The sequence below is a fragment of the Vicugna pacos genome, chromosome 17 (genome assembly GCF_048564905.1).
Source record: "Vicugna pacos chromosome 17, VicPac4, whole genome shotgun sequence".
NCBI lineage: Eukaryota > Metazoa > Chordata > Mammalia > Artiodactyla > Camelidae > Vicugna > Vicugna pacos.
Window position 1 is genome coordinate 50,157,653 of NC_133003.1, and position 20,956 is coordinate 50,178,608.

General features: G+C 50.1%; 1 protein-coding gene across 3 annotated transcripts in view; it reads left to right on the forward strand.

The window, feature by feature from the left end:
* Positions 1-20,956, forward strand: part of SLC6A11 (solute carrier family 6 member 11) — a 123,040-nt gene that overhangs the window by 12,250 nt on the left and 89,834 nt on the right. For all 3 annotated transcript variants that reach the window (XR_012060785.1, XM_072941855.1, XM_072941856.1), the window contains exon 5: positions 10,761-10,893. Coding sequence is in view for 2 of the 3 variants with exons in the window: in XM_072941855.1 (XP_072797956.1) it covers positions 10,761-10,893 (133 nt within the window). In the remaining variant the exon portion in view is untranslated. The remainder of the gene's footprint in view (positions 1-10,760; positions 10,894-20,956) is intronic.

Below are 20,956 nucleotides of genomic sequence, written 5' to 3' on the forward strand. Positions count from 1 at the left end.
AACACTTGATTTCCTTATTGCAAAAGTAATCTGGTTTTTTTTTTTTTTTTGGTAGAAAATGTAAGAAGTATGTTTAAGTAAGGGAAGGAAAGCACCATACACAATGGGATTTCATTTTCCATGCTGATAAGGCAGGGAGAGGTTACTTGCCAAAATCTACTGTTCTGAATCCCTTGTATCCAGCAGAGCCATCCTGGTAACCATCCCTTGAGCAGGAGCCAGGCCTCCCCGTGGAGCGGAGAGCCTTACTTCTCCACCCCCAGTGATGGAGGCCCAAGCCCCTCTCTCATCGCCACCAGCAACCGTCTGCCTTGAGTCGTCCTCACCAGGGGTGCCTGCTTGCCCAGAGCCCCAGCCCCTAGAAGGACCAGCGAATTGCTCTGATGCTGATGCAGTCTGACCGGGACACAGAGAACATGAGTTCAGGGCAGAGGCACTGCTTGTATAGGTGTTGAAGTGATGCTCCTTAAAAGTATCATGATAGGACGTGAGGATGTAGAGACCTGGGCTTAGGGCCAGACAGCAAGGTTTTGAATCCTGTTGCTTCCACATTTCAGCCTTGGGCTCATTACTTAAATCTCTCTGCAACTCATTTTCTTTGTCTGCAAAGTGTGAGGAGGAGGTGGAGGAGTGATTGGGCTTAGTAAGTGCTGAAGCGCTGCGATCTGTTACTATGCATTCTTGATTGTTACAGTAAAGGTATTTGTATATAAAATCGGCTAGAAGGGTATTTGTTTTCACAGATTGTGGGTGTCTTACGCTAAGTCATGGAAAGCAGTGATTTGCTACACCATGAGGGTTCTGGCTGAGGTTCCTTTTATGTCCTAATGCGTGTAGTAAGGGAAGGGAAGCCACATTTAGTTACTAAGGACCTACTGTGCGCCCTGGCCATGAGCATGGCCCTCCAGGCCTGTCACTTCCTTTAATCCAGCCCGCCACGGGATAAGTGATAAAAAGATAATCATCTCACTCAGGGAATTCTGAGGCAGGGACTTGTTAAAGGACTTATGCAAAGTACCCCTCTTGGCTAGTAAGAGTCAGAGCTGGGCTGAGAGCCGGACACTCCGATCCTCGCCTGCGTTCCTCCACCCTTCCGTGCCTGTTCAAACTGCCTGTGTCTCAGATGCCATCAGCTGCCTGTCTTATTGAGGACAGAATCCGACTGGCTTGTCCCTCCTCTCTGCAGCCCTGTGACCCTAGGTTCTTGAAGGGAGAGTTGTGCTGCAGATGGAGGGGTATAATTGATGGAGGAAGGGAGAAATTAATGAGAAGTGACTTAAGAGAAGCCTCCGGTGCCTAGCACAAACACACACACACAAAACCTGGTGGTGAGGCCCTTTCCACGGCGTGGGATCCCTACTTCTAGAGATCTTATAGATCCCTCTTCTTACTGCCTCCTCCTTTGCTGGATCGCACCCTCCAGCCTTGCAAGACCAGAGCAGGCATTGAACTTGGGTTATGTCTTCCTGGATTTCAAGAGGTTCCTGTAAGAAACTACTTAAACCTTGCTTTTGAAGAACTCTGTGGTTTTGAGCTAAGGCAGGCGTTGAGTGTGAGGTGAGCAGACCTTGATGACAGAGGAAAATTGATGCTGGCCTCCCAGTGTATAGCTTATGCCCCTATAGCTGATGGCACAAAGGGTTAATGAATGACTTTAATTCAGGCTCAGGCGCAGAGTAACTCAGAAAGAGTTGTTACCAAATTTTAGTGCATTATCTCCATTCCATATTATTTCTGGTAAAACCAAGAGATAATATTTGAAACTCTCCAGATTTACACACATGCACACACACACCCTCCATTCCTTGCTGTCCCTGGAAGACCTCCAGGATGAGGAAGAAGCACCAGAGCTGGGAGCTGATTCTCCCACTTACTGGTGGGGCCCTGGGCATGTGATCCTGAACCTGTTTCCTCCCTGGTAAACGAGGACACCTCACAGCCCTTCAACGTGCCGTCAGCATAAAGTGAGGGAGGCAGGTGGGCAGTCACTGGTCAGCGGTAGCTCCTCTCACTCCTGCATCTCGCCCATTCTTGGCCTGTCCACCCTCCCCACCCGACAGCTCGGGTGCACCAGGTGACATTCAGAGAATGCAGGTCTCCTGGTGGGATATGCCAGAGACGGGGGCAGACCACCACTCCCGCCCTGGGTCTCTCATCCAGGGCTTTTCCCGGCGTCAGGTGTACCTTTCCTGCCCGCTGTCCCTCTCTAGCAAACAGTGGCTCTCTGCCAGCCTGAACACAGTGTCTCAGATGGACCATGCCCGACAAAGGTGTCTAACTCTATCGGAGCTTTCAGCTGCTTATAATGCAGAGCTGCTGTACCAGAGGCATCCAGGGGCTGGGAAGGCTTGGTTAGCACTCTGGGGCCATGCTGAGTCCTGGCAAGGGGCAGACAGGCAGGAATCTGAGGGCCCTGGGGCCCCAGCCACCAGGTGGTGAGGCCCTTCCCACGGTGTGGGTTCCCTACTTCTAGAAATCTTATAAATCCCTCTTCTTACTGCCTCCTCCTTTACTGAGTCTCACCCTCCAGCCTTGCAAGACCAGAGCAGGCATTGAACTTGGGGTCAGGAGACTGGGGTGCAAGGCCAGGCTCTGCCACTTACCAGTTTGTGATCCACGGCAAGGTACTTATCTCCTTGGAGCCTCAGTTTGCTCTGAGCAATGGGTGTAAAACAAAGTCACAGACATGAGAGTGCCCAGTGCTCTGTTGCGTGGTGTGTTCTGCACAATGTTAGGAAGCAGTGCTTTGGAGAGGCAGAAACATAGTGGGGCACTTCCTTGTTAACAACTTTTTAATAACTTTGTGGTATAATTTACATACCATGAACTACATCCCTTTTTGGTATACAAGTCGGAGATTTTTTTGAGTAAATTTGCCAAGTATGAAATTTCACCACAAGCTAGGTTTGGGATATTTCCACCTCCCTAACAAGACCTCTCATGCCCATTTATGGTTAACCTCCACTCCCACCTCCGGGCCACCATTCCTGCACTTTCTGTTTCTGTGGATTTGCGTGGTCTGGACATAGCATACTAGATGGAGTCATACAATGTGTGGTCTTTTGTCACTGTCTTCTTCACTCAACATAATGTGCCCAGGGTTCATCCATTTTCTAGCATGTATCATTGCTTTCTTCCTCTTTGTAGCTAAATAATATTCTGTTGTATGGATGTACCACAAATGTTTGCCTATCAGTTGATGTACATTTATGTGGTTTTTGGTTTTGGGCTATTTATGAAAAACCTAGGAGTGGAGTGGCTGTCTTATATTTAACTTTGTAAGAAACTGCTGAACTTTTCCCAGCGTGGCTAAACCATCTTACATTTCTGTGAGAAATAGGTGAGGGTTCCATTTCTCCATATTCTTGAGGGCACTTATTATTGTCTGTCTTTTTGATTACAGCCATCTTCATGGTTGCACCTTAGTGGATGTGAAGTAGTATCTCATTGTGGTTTTAGTTTGCACTTTAATGGGGAACAGTTCTACATAAATCTGGGGAACATCAGGTTAGACGGAGCTATAGTCTTTACTGCAGGACTTCTCAGAGCCTTTAATATCCTAATGAGTATTGAGACTCCCTAAGGAGGGCTACCTTGTGCAGCCATTTCTCAGTGAGGTCCTGGTGTGACCTGGGAACTTAGGGTGTCTTAAAGGATTCGTGTTTTTTGGGAAGTGTTAGCTAAGGACAGGGGTCAGGAAACTCCAGGCCAAATCCCATCTGTTGCCTGTTTTTGTAAATAAAGTTTTATTGGAAGACAGCCATATCATTCATTTGCAAGTTGTCTCTGGCTGCTTTCACACTGCAAGGGTAGAGATAGTTAGGATAGAGACCTTATGTCTGGTGAAGCCTAAATATGTACTATTTGGCCTTTTATAGAAACAGTTGGTTGACCCCTGACCTCGGAGTGCTGGGTGCATGTAGACACTCACTTCACCTTTAGCTGGAAGGAGGCACTGGCCCTTGGGGGACGGGGAGGGGGACCAAGGAAGCACTGTGTGAGGCTTTGTATTATTCGAGCTGGTGCTTGAAGGACAGGCAGGATTTTGAAGGCGTGTGAGAACTGGGAAGGGCCTTCCTGGCAGAGAGAACAGTGGAATGAATCCTGGAAAGCGGAGAAGTGCGGGCTGTGCTTGGGGACTGGTGGGGACTTCCATATGGCCGGGTAGGAGGACTTCTGCGGTGACGGAAGAAACAGGCGCGGAGCTCCAGACCCCTCAGACCAAATTCGTTGCCTAGTTGTCTTCCCTGAGCGACACATTTCTGGTCCATCTTCCCCAGGATGGGGCAGTGGGTCCCAGTTCTGTCTCTGAAGTTGGACAGACGTGGCTTCAGTTTCTGCCTCTGCCTTTCCGGGGATGTTTCTTCCTAAGCCACAGTTTTCCCACCTGCAAAGTGAGAATCATGGTTACACTCACCACAGTCAGCATGAAGGAAGTGCGCACTGTCACTGTCCTTGTCGTTACTTTTCTGCCCCCTGAGGACAGGACTCTTCTGCCGTCCTCGTGGCTGTGGCCTTGCTCCTGGCGCACTCAGCAGCACGCAGGCAGCCCCTGTTCACTATCCCGAGTGAATGCCTGGGGCAGAGGTCTGAATTTCTTGTCCTGAGTCCCCGGCTTGGTTTAGGGCCTCAGCTAAGGGCTCTGCAGGAGCCAACCCCCTGACACGGGGAGAGCTGGGGGCCTGCTCTGGGCCAGAAAAGTGAGAACAGGACCCTGAAGGTGGGGGCTTCCAGAGGGGGCAGAGAAGGCGCATTTGTTTTGGTGATGGGCCCTTTTTTGTTTGTTTGTTGCTTGGGGAAACCAGAAAGGAGGCTGGAGCAAGGCTATTTATAGCCTGGCCCCTCAGCACCAGCTCTTAGGGCGGTCTCTGCGTCCCTGGCAGCGCTCCCCTCCATGGCAGGTTAAAGAAAGGTGATGTGTTTGCTGGCTCCGTGCTGGACATGAAGATGAGGCCCCCGCCCGTCTGGGAGCCGTTCCCACACCACCTCTCCCAGGCTCTCCGCTGGGGCGGGAGAGAGGGCTCTACTCTGTCTCCGCTTTCTCTGGTCAAACCTCTCCCGGCTCTAGAGGCTGTGTCCGAAAGGGAAGCGCCAGGTGTGAGGCTGTTCCTTTCCTCCAGACTCAGCCACTCTGTGTGTGTGAGATGCCAAGAGTTAAGAGAGGGTGATGCAGAATGGACTCCAGCCACTTCCTGTAGGCTGTGGAGAACGTAGGAGGAGCTTTGAGTTCGAGGCATCCTTTCTGGGGTTGGCTTCTGCTGAGGTAGTGGGGTGTGTGGGCATCAGAAGAGCTTGGTTTCAGGTCCCAGTCTGGGCCAGTGCCTTCACCATTCTGGGCCTCAGTTTCCCCACCTGTAAAATGGGTACAGTGATGCCCTTGCAGTAGTTGTGTTGCTGTGAGGGCTGAATGCGGAGAGATGCGAGGGCTCTCGGGGACTGTCTGCCTCAGTCCCCTCTGCTGCTTAGCTCCTTCTTACTCCTTCCTCTGAGTAGTTTGCTTTTAAACTCAGTCTTAGATTCCCCAACACTTTCCCTCCTTTTCCTGTAGAAATGACATCTCTGCCTGTGGATTCTTCCCCTGCCACCCATCCTGGGACTTCTGCCCCCTTCTCTCCTCCCTTAAACCCCATGCCTTCCTATATTTGAAACTCCTCCTCCCTCCTGGCTCTTTCCCCTTAACTCTCCCAGGCCTGCCAACCTGAAAATAAAACAATTGTAAGTAAAACAGCTCTTGTGCCCCGTGGCCAAGAACTGCTAGCCTCTGACCCAGTCAGAGCAAACTTCACCCTAAAAGCCACCTCACCTGGGTCTCACCTCCCCTCTGCTCCCCACGCAGGGGCAAGCAGCTCTGCTGGCCTCGCCCACCACTCTGGTCCCGAATCCCACAGTGCAAGCCCTCTCGCCAGGCTGCTCCACGACACTTGAGAGATGGGTGCTTCCCTTTCAGGACCGCCCTCTGCCTCCCAGGATGCCACCTTCTCCTGTTGCCCCCCCTGCCTTTCTGCTCACCCTCCTCTATCTCCTGAAAGGGCTCCTCCCTTCCTGTTTCTGTCCTGTAAGTGAAGGGGTTCAGCCCTCTCCCTCCCACTTCTCCAGCTCCTCCAGGATACTGATGTCTGAGGGCTTACATCTGAACCTTCTCCCTGCATCTCCATTCTGAGCTTTGAACCCCGAGACCCAATTGCTTCTGGGCCTTGCAGCTGCCTGGGTGTTCCATGAGCATCTCAAAATCATCCTGTTTAAAAGGTTGATTCTCCACCTCTTCTCCCTCTACCTCGCTTGGCAGTTCACTCTTGCTCAGCTAATGACCCCCTATCCATTCAGGTACAAACCTGGTATCAGTCTAGACCTCCCACTTCCTGGCTACCTGCCACCCCCAGGCAGTCACTGTGTGCCCTTGCTGCTCCCCAACCCATCTGCTCCCTTCCAGGGCCAACTCCCTACCTTAGTCCAGCTCCTCCCCATTTATTGTCCAAAATAAGGCAAAAGTCTCTGCACTGGGCACTCTGCTCCCTTTCATCCTTATTGTCCAATCTTTCCACTGCAGCCGAAGAGAGCTTTCTGAAACTTGCATCAGATGGGGTCCTGCTAATTTTTAGGATTCTTCTAGGCTTTCATCACCCTCAGGATGGAGCCCCAGCCCCTCAGCAAGGCTCACATTCCAGTCCTTGCTCATCACTCCAGCCTCGTCCTCACCCCCAGTCTCACCCTGCTGCCCCCTGCACATGGAGCTCTTCTCTGGTCTCACTGAGCCCTTGTTCCAGCTTCCTGGCTTTTGCCTTTGGTGGCCTTTCTGCCCCAAATGCCTCTCTCTTCTTTGTTAACTGTCCTCTTACCCTCCAGGACCTCCCCCCAACCCCCACATCCTGATACTGGCCAGATCTGCAGGGAGGGTCCCCTACTTTTCCCTGTCCTGACCCTCTCCATACTCTGCTCTGTTTACTTGTCTGTCTTCCCCAGTGGACCATGGGCTCTCGAAGGACCTTCAGGCATAGCACAGTACCTTGCACACTGAGAAGATTTTAACAAGTATTAGTTGAATAAATTAATAAACGCCGGGAGGATACCTCCTGTGTGCTACTTTTATCCAGCGCACAAAGACACACAAGGTGGCTTGAGGGGGTTGAGGGGGTGGGTTTCACCATAGCTTGATTTACAAAGAAGAAAGAAAGGGGTGATTTTAGCATTATAGTGGGGGTCCAGGAGCTAGCATTGCAGCTGAAATTATGGACCCTGGAGCAGGATCCCTGGGTTCAGGTCCCAGCCCTGTCGCTTGCTCGTGGTATGACTTTGGGCAAATTATTTAATCGCTCGGCACCTCAGTTTCTGATCTTTGAAATAATAATAATAGTTGTACCTACCCAAAGGGCTGTTGGGAGGGTGAGGCGAGTTCATACTTGAAAACCTATGGAAAGAAGGGATCATCATTCCCACGTGAGGAAGCTGAGACCCAAAGTCACACAGCTGGTGAGGAGCAGAGCTGGGTGCTGAGCCCAGCCATCTCTGTGTGTGCCAAGGGCTGGAGAAGCAGAGGCATTGCACCTCCAAGCTGGGATTTCAGCCTCTGGGTGGAAGTCTCCGCAAGTAGTGTTCATGGTCTGAAAAAACTGCTTCGTGAAGAACTGCTCTCTTGCCTGGCTCTTAGCAGATGCATAGTGTTACTCGGGTAGATGTGTTCCTCCCGAGGGCCCATCTCATCTTCAGTATTTCCCACCCCTTGAATGATGGCGGGAGGTCTGTTCCTGGGGCCGCTTTTTGCCAGGGTGTTGGCAGCAAACTCTTCCTTATTCAGACCTTTCTTCTGTCCCAGCACTTCATGGGGGAGGGTCATTAAGAAAGTTTTCCCAGGAAGAGCTGTGCCTTCTCCAAGTCTCCAAATTGAGTGTCCCAGCCCCCATGCTCTCAAAGGCTGCCCTTGTGGCTTTCAAAACAACCCCACAGCCCTGCAGGCTGAGAACCTGGCCCCCGAGCCTCCTTTCTTTAGAAACTCAAGGTCCATTGCTAGTTAGAGTCAGCGCTGGTAATACCTAAAGAAAATAGTTTGAGGATGTTTTCAAATAATGTCTGGCGGAACAAAAGAGCAATTCATCCTGGGTAGCTTTTAGTAATCTGCTTCCCATTCTGGGAATTAGATTGTTCAATTAAGCGAGAGGGCGCTGAAGCAGGCTGCATGACTCAAAAGTTTGCAGCATCCAAAATTTGGAAAAGAGGGGACCTAAGCCAGCTCACTCCTGGTAGGTCTGCCCCCTTCTTTCTCCCTCCATCCCTGCGCAATTTCCAGTTTTCAGATTCTCCGTTTAGAAAACAGTGACATCAACAAGATGGGGGGGGGGGTGTGCGTGTGCGCGCGCGCGCGCACACGCACACCCCTGCTAGACCTGTCTCACTGTTTCTTTATTGGAGAATTTGGAGTCTGCGGTGAACAGGACAGAGCGTCCCAGGTCATTTCCTTCTGCTGCGGCCACTTTCTTTCCTGTTCCGGGCGTCCCCCGTTTGCCAGCTGCTGCTGGTTCAGGAAGTTTTAAGGAGCAGTCTGTAAGGTGGTAGGTGTATGTCTTCAGCTGTGAGGCTCTGAGTCTGGAGACAAGGGAGTCGGTGAGCACCCAGAAGTTCCTGCAGAATTTTGAGGGCCAATGGGTGCATCAGGGTGTCTCTCTGGGGAGAAGGTCCGTCCCTTCAGTAGCTTCTTAAAGGACTCCCTCTCCAAGTCCTCTCAAAAAGCAAAAACAGAAACAAAAACTGCTAGAGCATGTAAGTCATTCCTTCATCACTAGGAGACTCTCCTTCCACAGTGGTGCTCAGGCCTTGCCATGCGTAAGCAACTCTTGGGGAAACGGGGCAAAATGCAGCTTCCCAGAAACCGCTCTAGAAGGATTCGGACTCAGTGGGTCCAGGATGGGACACAGGAATTTTTGTATTTTTGGCAAGCACCCCACAAGGTGCTCTGGGTCCTGCTTCTCTGTTATAATAGGTACTCTTAAAGGTTTCATTTAATATGGCCTGTAATTTTAAAACGAATTAAAGCCAACAACTGGGAAGACATAAGAAGCAAATGAAGTAACCATCGTTAAAACTAAGTAGCTGTCTCCTCTCTTTCTCAAGTAACTTGGGCTTCTTTTTGCCCAACTGACCTTGGTACAGGGCAAGAGCTGTATCATGCGTGCCTTTTTATTCTTAGTATTAATATAGTGCCTAGTACCTAGTAGGTGCTCAATAAATATGTATTTAGGTAGATGTTTCCCCTCCTGGCTACAGGTCTGCAGCTGGTTTCCTCTTGAGTGAATCCCTGGCTGCACACAGCCTGATTTTGTCTGGGGGCCTGCCTGATTTCTCCGGCAGGGACTGGGGCTGGAGGGAGCCCGCAGACCAGCGCTAATTGGTGTCATTGAGTAATTAATGCAGAATCAGGCCCCGAGCGGATTCCCAGGGAGACAGACACTGAGGGAGGCTTTCATGCTTGGTGGGATGGGAGCTGCTTTCTCAAAGGACGTTCCCAGAGCGCCAGGGCGACTGGCGTGGTCTGGTGGGGGTGGTTTGGCAGCTGGAAAGGGGTTCGTGGAGCGAGTTTGGAGGGGGTTTGTGTTTGTGCCATGGTTCTGCACAATATGGAGCGTGGCGAGTCTGACTTTGGAGAAACACAAGCCCCAGGATGGGCTCTGGGAGCCAGGCCTGCGTCAACTCTGAGGGATGGATGGGTGCTGAGGGAGGGCCGCGGCTGGGTGCGTCGGCTGGGCGCGTCGGCTGAGCACACCCATGGACCCCCCTCCTGAGGCCTGGGCGCTCTGGGAGACCCCTCCTTGGCTGGCTATTCAAGGCTCCCCTTGAGTCCTCTGCTTTTCTTTCCTGCTTTTCCGCTCTGACCCCTCTGCCCCAGCATCCCCCACGGATCCCATGCTCTGTTTTCCGGCCTTTGGCTGTGCTAGTCCCCGGACCTAAAACAATCTTTGCTCCCTTACTCTCCTGGCTAAACTATCATCCTTCAAAGTCTGGCTTGAATATCACTTCTTCAAGGAAGCTTTCTCGGACCCCCGTGGCAGTCAGAGTACGTTGGGTTATGCTGTAGTAACAAAGATCTTAGTAGCTTGAAGCAACAGTTTATTTCTTGCTCACACAACATTTCTGACACGGGGTGACAGGAGGGCTCACGTCCTCACTCAGGAATTCAGGCTTCTGGAGGTCCACCTTGACATGTGCTTCTGTAGTGACAGCAAAAATGGGGAAAGAGGGAACATGGCAGATCACACCACCTGGCTCTGAATGCTTCTATCTGAAGTGACGTGTGTGCCGTTGGCCAAAGCAAGTTCTCTGGCTCCTACTGAGTTCGGCAGGGATGTACAGTCTCCCCCGAGGGAGGGACTTGGAATGTTTACAGCCAGTCCTGCCGTCTCCTGGCACCTTGGACCTAGGCTAAGTAGTTCTTGGTCCTTCCAAAGCCCCTACCATTGTAGCTCTGATACACCCACCATAAACCGTCTGCCAACCAGCCTGTCTTTTCCCCCATGGAGTGAATCCATGAAGGCTGGAGGCTGGGTCTTGATTCTTTCTGAGACCCCCATGACCAGCCTGGAGTTTGTCTCAGAGAAGATGCTTGGTGAATGGTGGGGGGCAGGCCAATGAGTGAGTGGGCTATCTCTGCCCCTCTGCAGCAGTAGCTTTGCCCAGAGTGGGGTTCTGGTGGGCCATCTCCAGTAGCTTTGCCCAGAGTGGGGTTCTGGTGGGCCATCTCCAACCTCCGTGACTCTCGGCCCTCCCTTCTGCAGGCGCCGGGTCCTGGCCATCTCCGATGGGATCGAGCACATTGGAAACCTTCGGTGGGAGCTGGCCTTGTGTCTGCTGGCTGCCTGGACCATCTGTTACTTCTGTATCTGGAAGGGGACCAAGTCCACAGGAAAGGTAAGAGGTGAATCTTCAACTAGCCGCAGGCAGGGGAGGGGGCGAGTTGTCCTTGTTCAAGCTCACAGACCCCGAGAGTGCTAAGGAGTTCCTGTTGCAAAGGCCAGCTCCTAAGTTGGGGGACAGGAGGCGCACTGCACAGGGAGTCCACTCAGGAGCCCAGATCTAGAATCCTAGTCCCCCACCTCTTTGCCACACACCTCAGGGCTGTTCAGTTCTACCTTCTGAGCCTCCATTTGCTCATCTGTGAAATGACAAAGGCTTATCCTGTTTACTTACTGAGTTGAGGGTCCTGTGAAAAAAGTCAAGTTCAAGTGCTTTGGAAACCAGGAAGAGCTAATTGACTATGGTGTGGATTTTGTAATTAAGACGTGCGCCCCCGGTGTGTGTTGGGGAAGGCAGTGCTGGCTGCCTCCGCTGACAGACCCCAAGATCTTGCTCCCCTGCAGTCTGTGGAGGGAGGGGCAGCTGCTCCCATCCTGGAGCCTTGCTGTGCCTCCTGCACCGCCTCCAGGGCCGATGCCTTGTAGGGGAGGAGAAATAGGAGGAGACAGCCCGCTCTGAACTGTCTGAGCCTGGAACTCACTGCGACTCTTCCGCTCATGTGCTGCTTCCCAGAACCTGGGGCACAGCCCCATCTAAGTGCATGGGAGGCTTAGAAATGAGAGGAGCAAAGGGACCTCTGATGAGGACAGCCGTCCGTGCCTGCAGGATCAATAAAGGTTATAAATGTGTGGTTCATGGCCAAGCCCAGCCCACTCATGTATTTTATTTAAAAAAAAAAGGAGGGGTGGGGAGAATTAGTTGCCAACATTTAGAAATCAAGAAGTTTCATATAAAATAATGTGAAAAAGGAAACATGTTTCTGGCATCTCTTGGAAAGTTGGAAGATTTGGCAGCCCTGAGCTGAGCAGCCTCCACCTCCTTCTGGGGGTACTTGGTTGGCCACAGTCCCCACCATCCCCTGTCATGCCTGATCCTGTGGCTGAGGGTCAGTGCCATTAGTTTCCTCATTTTTTTCTTGTGGGAAAGAGGTAAATAAGATGTTTTTTAATTCCTGGGTCACCCCGACCATGTCACCTCCATGCCTGCCTGCTTCTAGTAGGCAGTTGCTCATAAACTTTATTCTAAGCTATTGGCTAGGGGTAGGGCTGCAGGCAAAACCTCCAAGGAAATAGGAAGTTACCAATTCTGGGCCCTTTTACAAAAGATGGTCCCCTCAGCTTCCACAGCGGTAGGGTGATGGAGAGGAAACTCCTAGGATGTGGGAGGACCTACAGGAGGGAAGCCGGGAGAACACAGAAGAGTTGTCAGCAGATGTCCTGTGCCATGGCTGTAAGGAGGCTGAGGATGTACTAGAAAGTCATCAGACATGTGCCTGGGAGACCAGAGAAAGCAGAACAGAGAATCTCATGTCCCTCCAGCCAACATGATTTCCCTGGTCCTTGCCTTCTCCAGTTTATGTCATAAAGACAATAGGGTTTTTCTGTTTTTTCAGATATAAAAATCATTTCATTATTGATACACTACTTCAGACTACACTCATATTGCCCCCCTCCCCCTCCTTGCTGCCTCTTCTGGCTAAAGAAGAGGACAAAGACTGGAGGGGGTACGAACCAGGGTCTGGAACCAGGGTTCATGTCTCAGGTCTGTCTCTCACTGGCTGAGACCTTGGGCACATCCCTTAACTTCTCTGAGCCTGTTTCCTCTTCTGCAAAACAGAGATTGGTAAGTGAGCTCACGTCTCATGGGGTGGTTGCAAGAATGAAACACAAGGCTGCACATTCAGCACTTAGTAGAATGTGGGACTGATGGCAAATACTGAGTAAACGATGATTTTTAAAAATCTTGTTATAAAAGTTATTCATTCAAGAAGTAATTCCTGAGGATCTGCTTGATACCTGGGATTATTCAGTGAGTATCTAGAGATGAATAAAACACAGCTTCTGCCCTACCCGCATAACATGTGAAAGTGCTTTGTGAACCATAAAGAGACGGGAGGCGGTATCATGGTTGGCGCTACTGTTGCTCCTACTGCGATTACCACGTTTTCAGGAGTGAAGGAGTGGGGCTTCGCTGGGTGGCTGTCGTGCGCAGGTGTGCGGAGCGCTGTGCGGATGAGGTCTTGGTGCGTGCACACGCGTGGGCTGTCCATGTGCATGTGTGTGTGGCCTTAGCTCTTGGGCCCAGATGTGGGCCATTGCAAATTTGGCTCTCCTCAGCCCCCAGGCGGAAGCTCAGTCCGTGGTGAGGCCACTTGCCACTGGCTGGGTGATCAAGCCTGTGTATGTCAGACAATTGTAAGGCAGGGACCAGGTTTCTAGGAGGGACAGGTAGGCTGCATTCTAAGAGATTTCAGAAGAGGTTTAGGAAAGGCAAGATAACGGTTACAGAGTGCTCACATGTCTGTTCCATCCAGACCTTGAAACAATCTCATGAGATGGGCTAGCATTATCTCCATTTTACAGATGGGGAAGCTGAGGCTTTGCAGGATTCTGTAACTGGCTCAAGGACAAGTAGATAGGGAGAGGAGGGCCAGGATTAACCCCAAGCCTCAGTGACTGCATGGCCCATGCCTTGGATGAGTGTACCATCATTCCAGTCATCTGTGACATAGAGTCAGTGACAGTTTCCTTACGGGCTGGTTATGAGGAGGCCATTCATGAGCCTAGCACATAGGAGGCACTCAGTGGTTATTGATTGTAGCTGCACCTAAATGGTACTATTAAGGGAAATGCTAAAATCACATGATCAATTGAGTATTTTCCTGAAGACTGGGTTTCATGGGCTCTTCCCCGTGTTCCAGGCCCCAAGACCAGGGTAAGTATCCAGGATGAGATGTGGTTTGCTGGACCTGTGAGATTCCTTAGGGATTATCTGGTCCATCCCACCTCAGTGGATGAGGAAACTGAGGCTTAGAGAGCAGAAGGGATTTGCCCACAGTCACACACTGAGTGTCAGGTTGGGAGCTGGTCTGGTGGCCCAGCTCCCTGGCTGTTTATAAATGAGAAGGTTCTGTGGGTCACATCTGACAGTTTTGAGAGAGAAGGCGACCCCAGATCGGCATGTGGGCGTTTCAGGGGAAGATTTGATGCTTTTGTTAACTGTTTATTACTCACCTCACTTTGGACGTGAGCCCAGCGTCCAAAGGCTTTTCAGATTTGTACAAAAACAGCTAAAAATAAACACAAGGTCATCTGAGTCTTCCTGAATGGGCAGAGGTTGCTCCTGCCTCCTGCCTGCGGGACCGTGGCCAGAGCCGCTTTCATGAGTTGGTTCAAGGAAGGGGGAAGAACTCTATCTTCACTCTGTTTTCCAGGCTGTGACTGAGTTGGCATTTCCTCTTCATCCCAAATTCCAGCCTTCTATCCATACCTGGGCCTTGGCAGAAATTTCATTAACTCAAGAAAAAGATCCTGGCCCCAGCCGGCCTCCAAGGCAAAAACTCTAATCCCAACTTTAACTCAGAGAATGAGCATGTGCCCTGCTCAGGGAGGCAGACACTGTGGGCTCAGCCTCTCGGCAGGTGGCTCTATAAGTGGGAATCTGGGTTCAGGTCACAAATAAGTAGACCACAGATGAGGCCGTGGGAGTGCTCTCCAGTGGCCTGAGGGGTGGGGTTTGAGCCCCGAAGCTGCTTTGGCATTAGTGTTCCCCCACCAAGGACAACCACTGCCTGTGACTTTCACCTCCATCTGCTGTGCCTTTCTCAGTGCTTCCCCATCTTCTGGCATCACAGAGGCCTGCATTCAGGATCTCCCAGGGTCAGGGTCATGGTGAGCGATCTGAACTCTCAGAAGAAGATGCTCTGACTGAAGAAAGAGTAACTAGGTGCCAGCTGTAGTACCCAGCAAGGTGCCATTTGTGGAATGGATGAATTCCGCCTGTGCTGTGGCTCCCTGGGAGGTGCTGGGATGCTCTGGGGAGGCCAGTGGACAGTCTTGCCCCTGCAGAGCATGCAGTGTACGTGGGCAGGCAGATAAGCAGCTGTGATTCTGGGTTTTAGTGCTGGCATGAAGTGAGGGAACAGTTAAGAGAATCAGGTCCTATGAACATGGGGATCCTAGTGGCGGAGAACCGCTCTGGGGTGTTAGAATGTAGCACTTTCGAGCTGGGAAGGTTTAAGTCCAAACCCTGTTACACAAACAAGGAAGCAGAGGCCCAGAGAGGTTGCAAGATTTGCCCAAGGCCACCCTGCTTGGAAGGAGCAGAGCTGGGGTTCACATCCGGGTCTGTCTGCCCTCCCTAAGCCTGGTCCTCATCTGTTCATATACCTCCAGCTGGGTCCACGTGCAGGTTCCAGGACAACACATGGATCAGATTTCTGAGCGCACGGCAGGTGCTTAGTAAGCCATTTATTTTCCTGCCCCAGTTTTAGTTCTATACAGTGCTTCTTCTCTCTGTAGACAATATTGCAAATTCCAAGAAGTCTGGATTAAAAAATAAATAAGAACGTTTCTTAGTTGTGCATTAAGTACTGAAAAAATACTGAATTCTGAAATACTTGCTTTCTTCAGGAGGAAACTTCCAGTCTGTTTATAACTTGTCATCTTCTGGACAAATAGTTTCACTCTGGACAATTGAAATCAAGTGACTAAGACATGGAGGCATCTTTGTGATTTTTGTGTGTGTGTCCTTTTTTTTTAAGATTTTATTTTTTAGGGCAGTTTTAGGTTCACAGCAAAATTAAACAAAGTACAGGGATTTCTCATATACTCACTCCCTGCCCCCACACATATATAACTTCTCCAGCATTCCCCACCAGAGTGGTACATTTGTTACAACTGATGAACCTACATGGACACATGATAATCAACCAAAGTTCATAATTTTCATTCACTTTTGGTGCTGTACATGCTCTGGGTTTGGACATTACAGTATCATACGGAATAGTTCAATAGTTCTGCTGCCCCCAAAATCTTCTGTGCTACCTGTTCATCTCCCCCTTCCCCATCCTTGGTAACCACCAGAAACCAATCTTTTTGCTGTCTCCACAGCTTTGACTTTTCCAGAATGTCATACCATTGGAATCAGACTGTATGCAGATGTTTTAGATAGACTTCTTTTACTTAGCAGTGTGCATTTAAGTTTCCTCCAGGTCTGTACGTGGGTTGATCGCTCATTTCTTTTTATCACTGAGTAATATTCCACTGTGTGGATGTACCACAGTTTGTTTATCCATTCACCTACCTATGGATAGATGTCTTAGGTACTTCCAAGTTTGACAATTATGACTAAAGCTGCTATAAATGTTTGGGTACATGTATTTGTGTGGACATAATTTTTGTGTGTGTGCATGTGTGTGGACATAATTTTTTGACTTCTTTGGATAAATACCAAGGAGCATGATTGCTGGATCTTCTGGTAAGAGTATATTTAGTTTTGTATAAAAACACCAAACCATCTTCCAAAGTGACTATACCATTTTACATTCCCATCATCAGTATAAGAGAGTTCCCGTTGCTCCACATCCTTGACAGCGTTTGGTGTTGTCAGTGTTTTGGATTTGGGTCCTTCTAATGGGTATGTGGTGGTAACTCTTTATTGTTTTAATTTGCGTTTCCCTAATGACGGGTGATATGGAGCCTCTTTTCATTTGCTTGTTTACTATCTGTATATCTCTTCGGTGAAGTGTCTGTTAAGGTCTTTGACCCATTTTGTAATCAGTTGTTTGTTTTCTTATTGTTGAATTTTAAGAGCTCTTTGTGTATTTTGGGTAACAGTCCTTCAACAGACGTGTCTTTTGCAAGTATTTTCTCCTGGTCTGTGGCTTGTTTTCACATTCTTTTGACATTGTCTTTTGCAGAAGTTTTTAATTTAATGACGTCCAGCCTGTCGGCTATCTTGTTCATAGATTATGCTTTTGGTGTTTTATTTATCTAAAAAGTCTTTGCCATACCCAAAGTCATCTAGGTTTTCCTTTATGTAATCTTCTAGGAGTTTTAGTTTTGCATTTTACATTTAGGTCTATGATCCATTTTGACTTCATTTTCGTGAAGGGTGTAAAGTCTGTGTCTAGATTCATTTTGGCATGTGGATGTCCATTTCTTGAAAAGACTGTGTTTGCTCTTTGTTTTTATTTGTCAGCCAAATCCACCTTGCCCATCCCTGCCATGTGGTCCTCCCTCTGGTCTCATAGGCCTGAACTACCAAGTCGCTTTGACAACTCCTCCCTTAACCTCTCACCCAGTTAATGATCAAGTCTGCTTTGTAATCACCCTGGAAAACATCTTGTCTTCTCTGTCTTTATTGTCCATCCGTCTACTCACCCACTCACCTAGACTTTCAACAAGTAATGAGCCCTCAAGAGCTCCCCAGTCCCTCCAACTTGAAAATTCCTCTTAGAATGTCCCAGTTTTCACAAAGATATTGCTGACATGCAGAACAACACAACCAAAATCCCTTGTATTCTATGAAATAATGATTTCAGATAAATTCAAGGTGGTCTCGTCTTTATTCTGTATTACTGTACTACAACATGGATGCAATGTTAGGGTTTTGTGATATCCTGTTACCTGTTATGTGTATTTGTCGAAGACTGAAAAAAACTGGCCCTTATTTTGCGTCCTTGTGTAGCTTTGCTAGGCCTTAGTCTGATCCAAGGATCAGCCAGCGCTGGCCTTAGGGCCAAATACCACCCATGGCATGCTATTGTAAATAAAGCTTTATTGGAACACAGCCACATCCATATCTTTGTGCATTGTTTACAGACAATCTAGAAGCTTTTGTGCTTCTACAGTGGCAAAACTGAGTGGTTATGACAGAGATTGTGTGACCCACAAAGCCTAAAATATTCACTGTCAGGCCCTTTACAGAAAAAGTTCATGGATCTCTAGTCTAACCTATTAAACTAATTCATGCAAACTATTTGCCACGTAACAAGAAGGTAACATCTAAATTGCTGTCACCCAACACATGGACCGTTTCAGATACTGAAAAGCTATAGCGATGGTTTGCAATGGAGAGCTTTTCCAAAGGATCCTGAAAATCTTACCCCAGCCTTTCCAGCTCCCAAATGTGCTGTTTCTTGTACCCAAATGCTCCCTTGTTGTGGGTGCTGCTCAATCATTCTTTTATTCATCCTGTAAGTGTTTATTGCTCACCTCCTATGTGCCAGGCTCTTTTCAGTGGTGAGTGAACCACACCTTGAGGCTGACTGTTGGTGGGGGAGACGGAGAATGAGCAGCCATAGAGATGCCATGGCTGGAGAACAGGGGCCTTGATGGGGAAGAACGAGGGCAGGAGACCTCCCCAGAGGGATCAGGGAAGGTCTCCCCGAGAGGGATCCCCATCTGTGATGAGAAGGATGGGAAGGGACTGGACAGGTGAGCAGCACAAATGAAGTTCTCAGGTCGGAAGGACCTGGTGAATCTGAGAGGCAAAGCAAAGGCGGGGGCCAGATGGAGTGGATGTTGGCGTGTGATGGGCAGGGGTCAGACCTCGCAGCCGTGGTGAAGGGTTGGGGATTTTACTCTCAGTGCAGTGGAGAGCCACTGAAAGTTTTTGAGCAGGGATAGCATGATCTGACTTCCATCCTTAAAAGTAGGCTCTGGCTACTCATAGTGACTGGATGGGTGGGGGATGGAGAGGGACGTGCCTGCTCTGTTCGCGGGTGACCAGGGCAGAGGTGCAGTGGAATGGAGAGACCTAGTCCAATCAGACCCTTCGTGGTGCGGCATCCTCATTCTGCGGGACCTGATGCTGCATGGAAGTTGAGATCTTTCTCTTTTTTGACTTTCAAATGGCATGACCTGCCCAGCTCTTGCCTGGAGGCTCTGCCTCTGCAGGCAGCCATCCCTGCCCACCAGGCAGTCCAGCGTTCCCTCCTGCTGCCCGCACACCCTCCTTGGTTGGCTCCTGTTTTTCGCTCTGTCCCCGTGCCGGTTCCTTCTGTCCTCCTCTGGGTGGATGATTTATGGATTTTTCCCCCTCCTTTCCTGGTCTCCAGGAGCAGTGGTTGGGAGGGGAGGGTGCTACAAAAACAATTCTGGCCCCTTCCCCGCCTCCTCCTAAGTGCCACTTTAAAGGAAGCAGCAGGATTAGCTGGGATTTTAAGAAGAATCCTGCCTTTTCACTGCTTTAGGGCACTGTTTTTATTCTTTTCAGAGTTCCAGGACACCAAGGCAGGAAAAAAGAAAACACACATACAGACAGACACACTCACAGAAACAGCTGCAAAGAGCCTTGAATTGATTTTTTTTCTTTTCCTTCCTTCATTCACCAGCAAGTAGAGGAATTGGAGGTGGTACAAGGACACTTTTTTCTTATATTAAATTATAATTGACTTACAATATTATATTAGTTTCAGGTTTACAACATTGTAATTCAGTATTTTTACAGCTTATACTCCATATAAAGTTATTGTGAAATACTGGTTGTCTTCCCTGTGCTGTACTTACATCTTTGTAACTGACTTATTTTATACCCAGTGGTTTGTAACCCGTAATCCCCTTCACCCCTCTCCCCGCTGGTAGTCACTGCTTTGTTCTCTGTATCTGTGAGTCTGTTTCTGTTTTGCTGTAATTATACAAGGACTCTCAAACAGCCTGTGTCCTCTGATGATAATGGTAAAGCAAATGTTTAAGTGGCAATTTGATCCAGGCCCTGACCTAAGGTCCTTGCTACATTAACCCTACATTACGACAACCCTATGAGAAAGGTACCGTTGTTGTCCCCATTTTGCAGATGAGTAGACAAAAGCTCACAGGGCTTACGCTGCTGGCCCTAAGGTCATGGGGTAGGGGTGGGTTCAGACCCCTCAGGGTCAGGGAGGAGCAGGGTGGGGCCTTTTGGCAGGTGAAGTGCCTGCTGGGATGAGCTTGTCCCAGAGCTGCCAGATGGAGATGCAGCCTGGAGGGGCCATCGGTGGCTCCTCCCTCAAGTGTCTGCCTTTTCCTCCCTCTTTCCACCACCGCCAGGGTGGGTTGGAGCTGCCAGCAGGGAAACCATCAGGAGCCCCACACAGAAAATGTATTCTTCAGGAGCACCCTATAAAGTCGCTAATGGATTCAATGAGGCATAAAGCAGGAGTAAAGGGGGCAGGGGGAATAAAAAGGAAAGATGTGTGAAAGGGGAGCGAACGGGCCCAGGAAAGGAACTGGGCAGCGCTGTCTCCCGGCCCTCAAGTGGCCTTTGTTGCAGCCTGAAGCGAGCAGGACGGCGTTGGTGGTGGGGCTGGCGGTGGCGGTGGGGCTCTCAGCGCCCGGCCGATGTCTGCTTTCAGAGAGGAAACTAGAGCGTTCATGAGATGCATGCAGAGAACCCCGCGGGGAGATCCCCTGCCCTCCGCCCCCAGATCCCGAGGACACCCGAAGCCACTGCCGAGGGGCCTTTGTGCGAAGTTGGGAGCACTTCTCACACAACGGTTCTGGGGAGAGCCGTAGATTGTAACATTAAGTCAAAAGAGTTTAGCGTCTTGATTCAGCCCTTTCTTTGGCCTTGAATGACAGCGCTTCACCTTTAGCGGGAACCCTGGCAGCGAGGAAGGCTGGAGAGGAGGGAGGCTTTGCGACTCAGTAATACTGTCTTTATTAAGGCACAAAGGCCCCCCAAAGTCCAAGTGGTTGCCGGGCGGGAGGGGTTCTTTGGCGCTGGCTGCCTCCCGAGAAACCCCTCAGAGCCCAGAGAGCGAGCCCGAGGGCGGTGGGCGCTGTTAACCCTCCCGGGAGCTGGGCCGGCGCGCGGAGCCCCTCCGCGTGCGCGGTCTCCCTGGGAAACGGCGCCCTCCGGTGTGGCAGCGCCAGGAGTCAAGGCGGCTCAGCTCCACGTGAGCCCAAGCGCCGCGCCGTTGGCCTAAACCAGAAACGTGCGGAGGTGTTTTTCTGTGCCTCTGGAATATTAGCACCAGCCTGAGCACCGCAGGGGGAACGTAGAAGAATCGTTCGTTCGCTGTCTATCCTGCCCTCAAGAACTAGGCAAAGAAGGTGAAGTCAGACTAGCAACGAAGAGTGGAATGAACTGGCGTTTGGCGTCAGAGTCCTGCCTCACCTTTGTCACCTGTGTGATTTAGTGCAGCCACCACGACCTTCTCTGCCTGCTCATGTCACTTCGTTTCTCTGGGCCT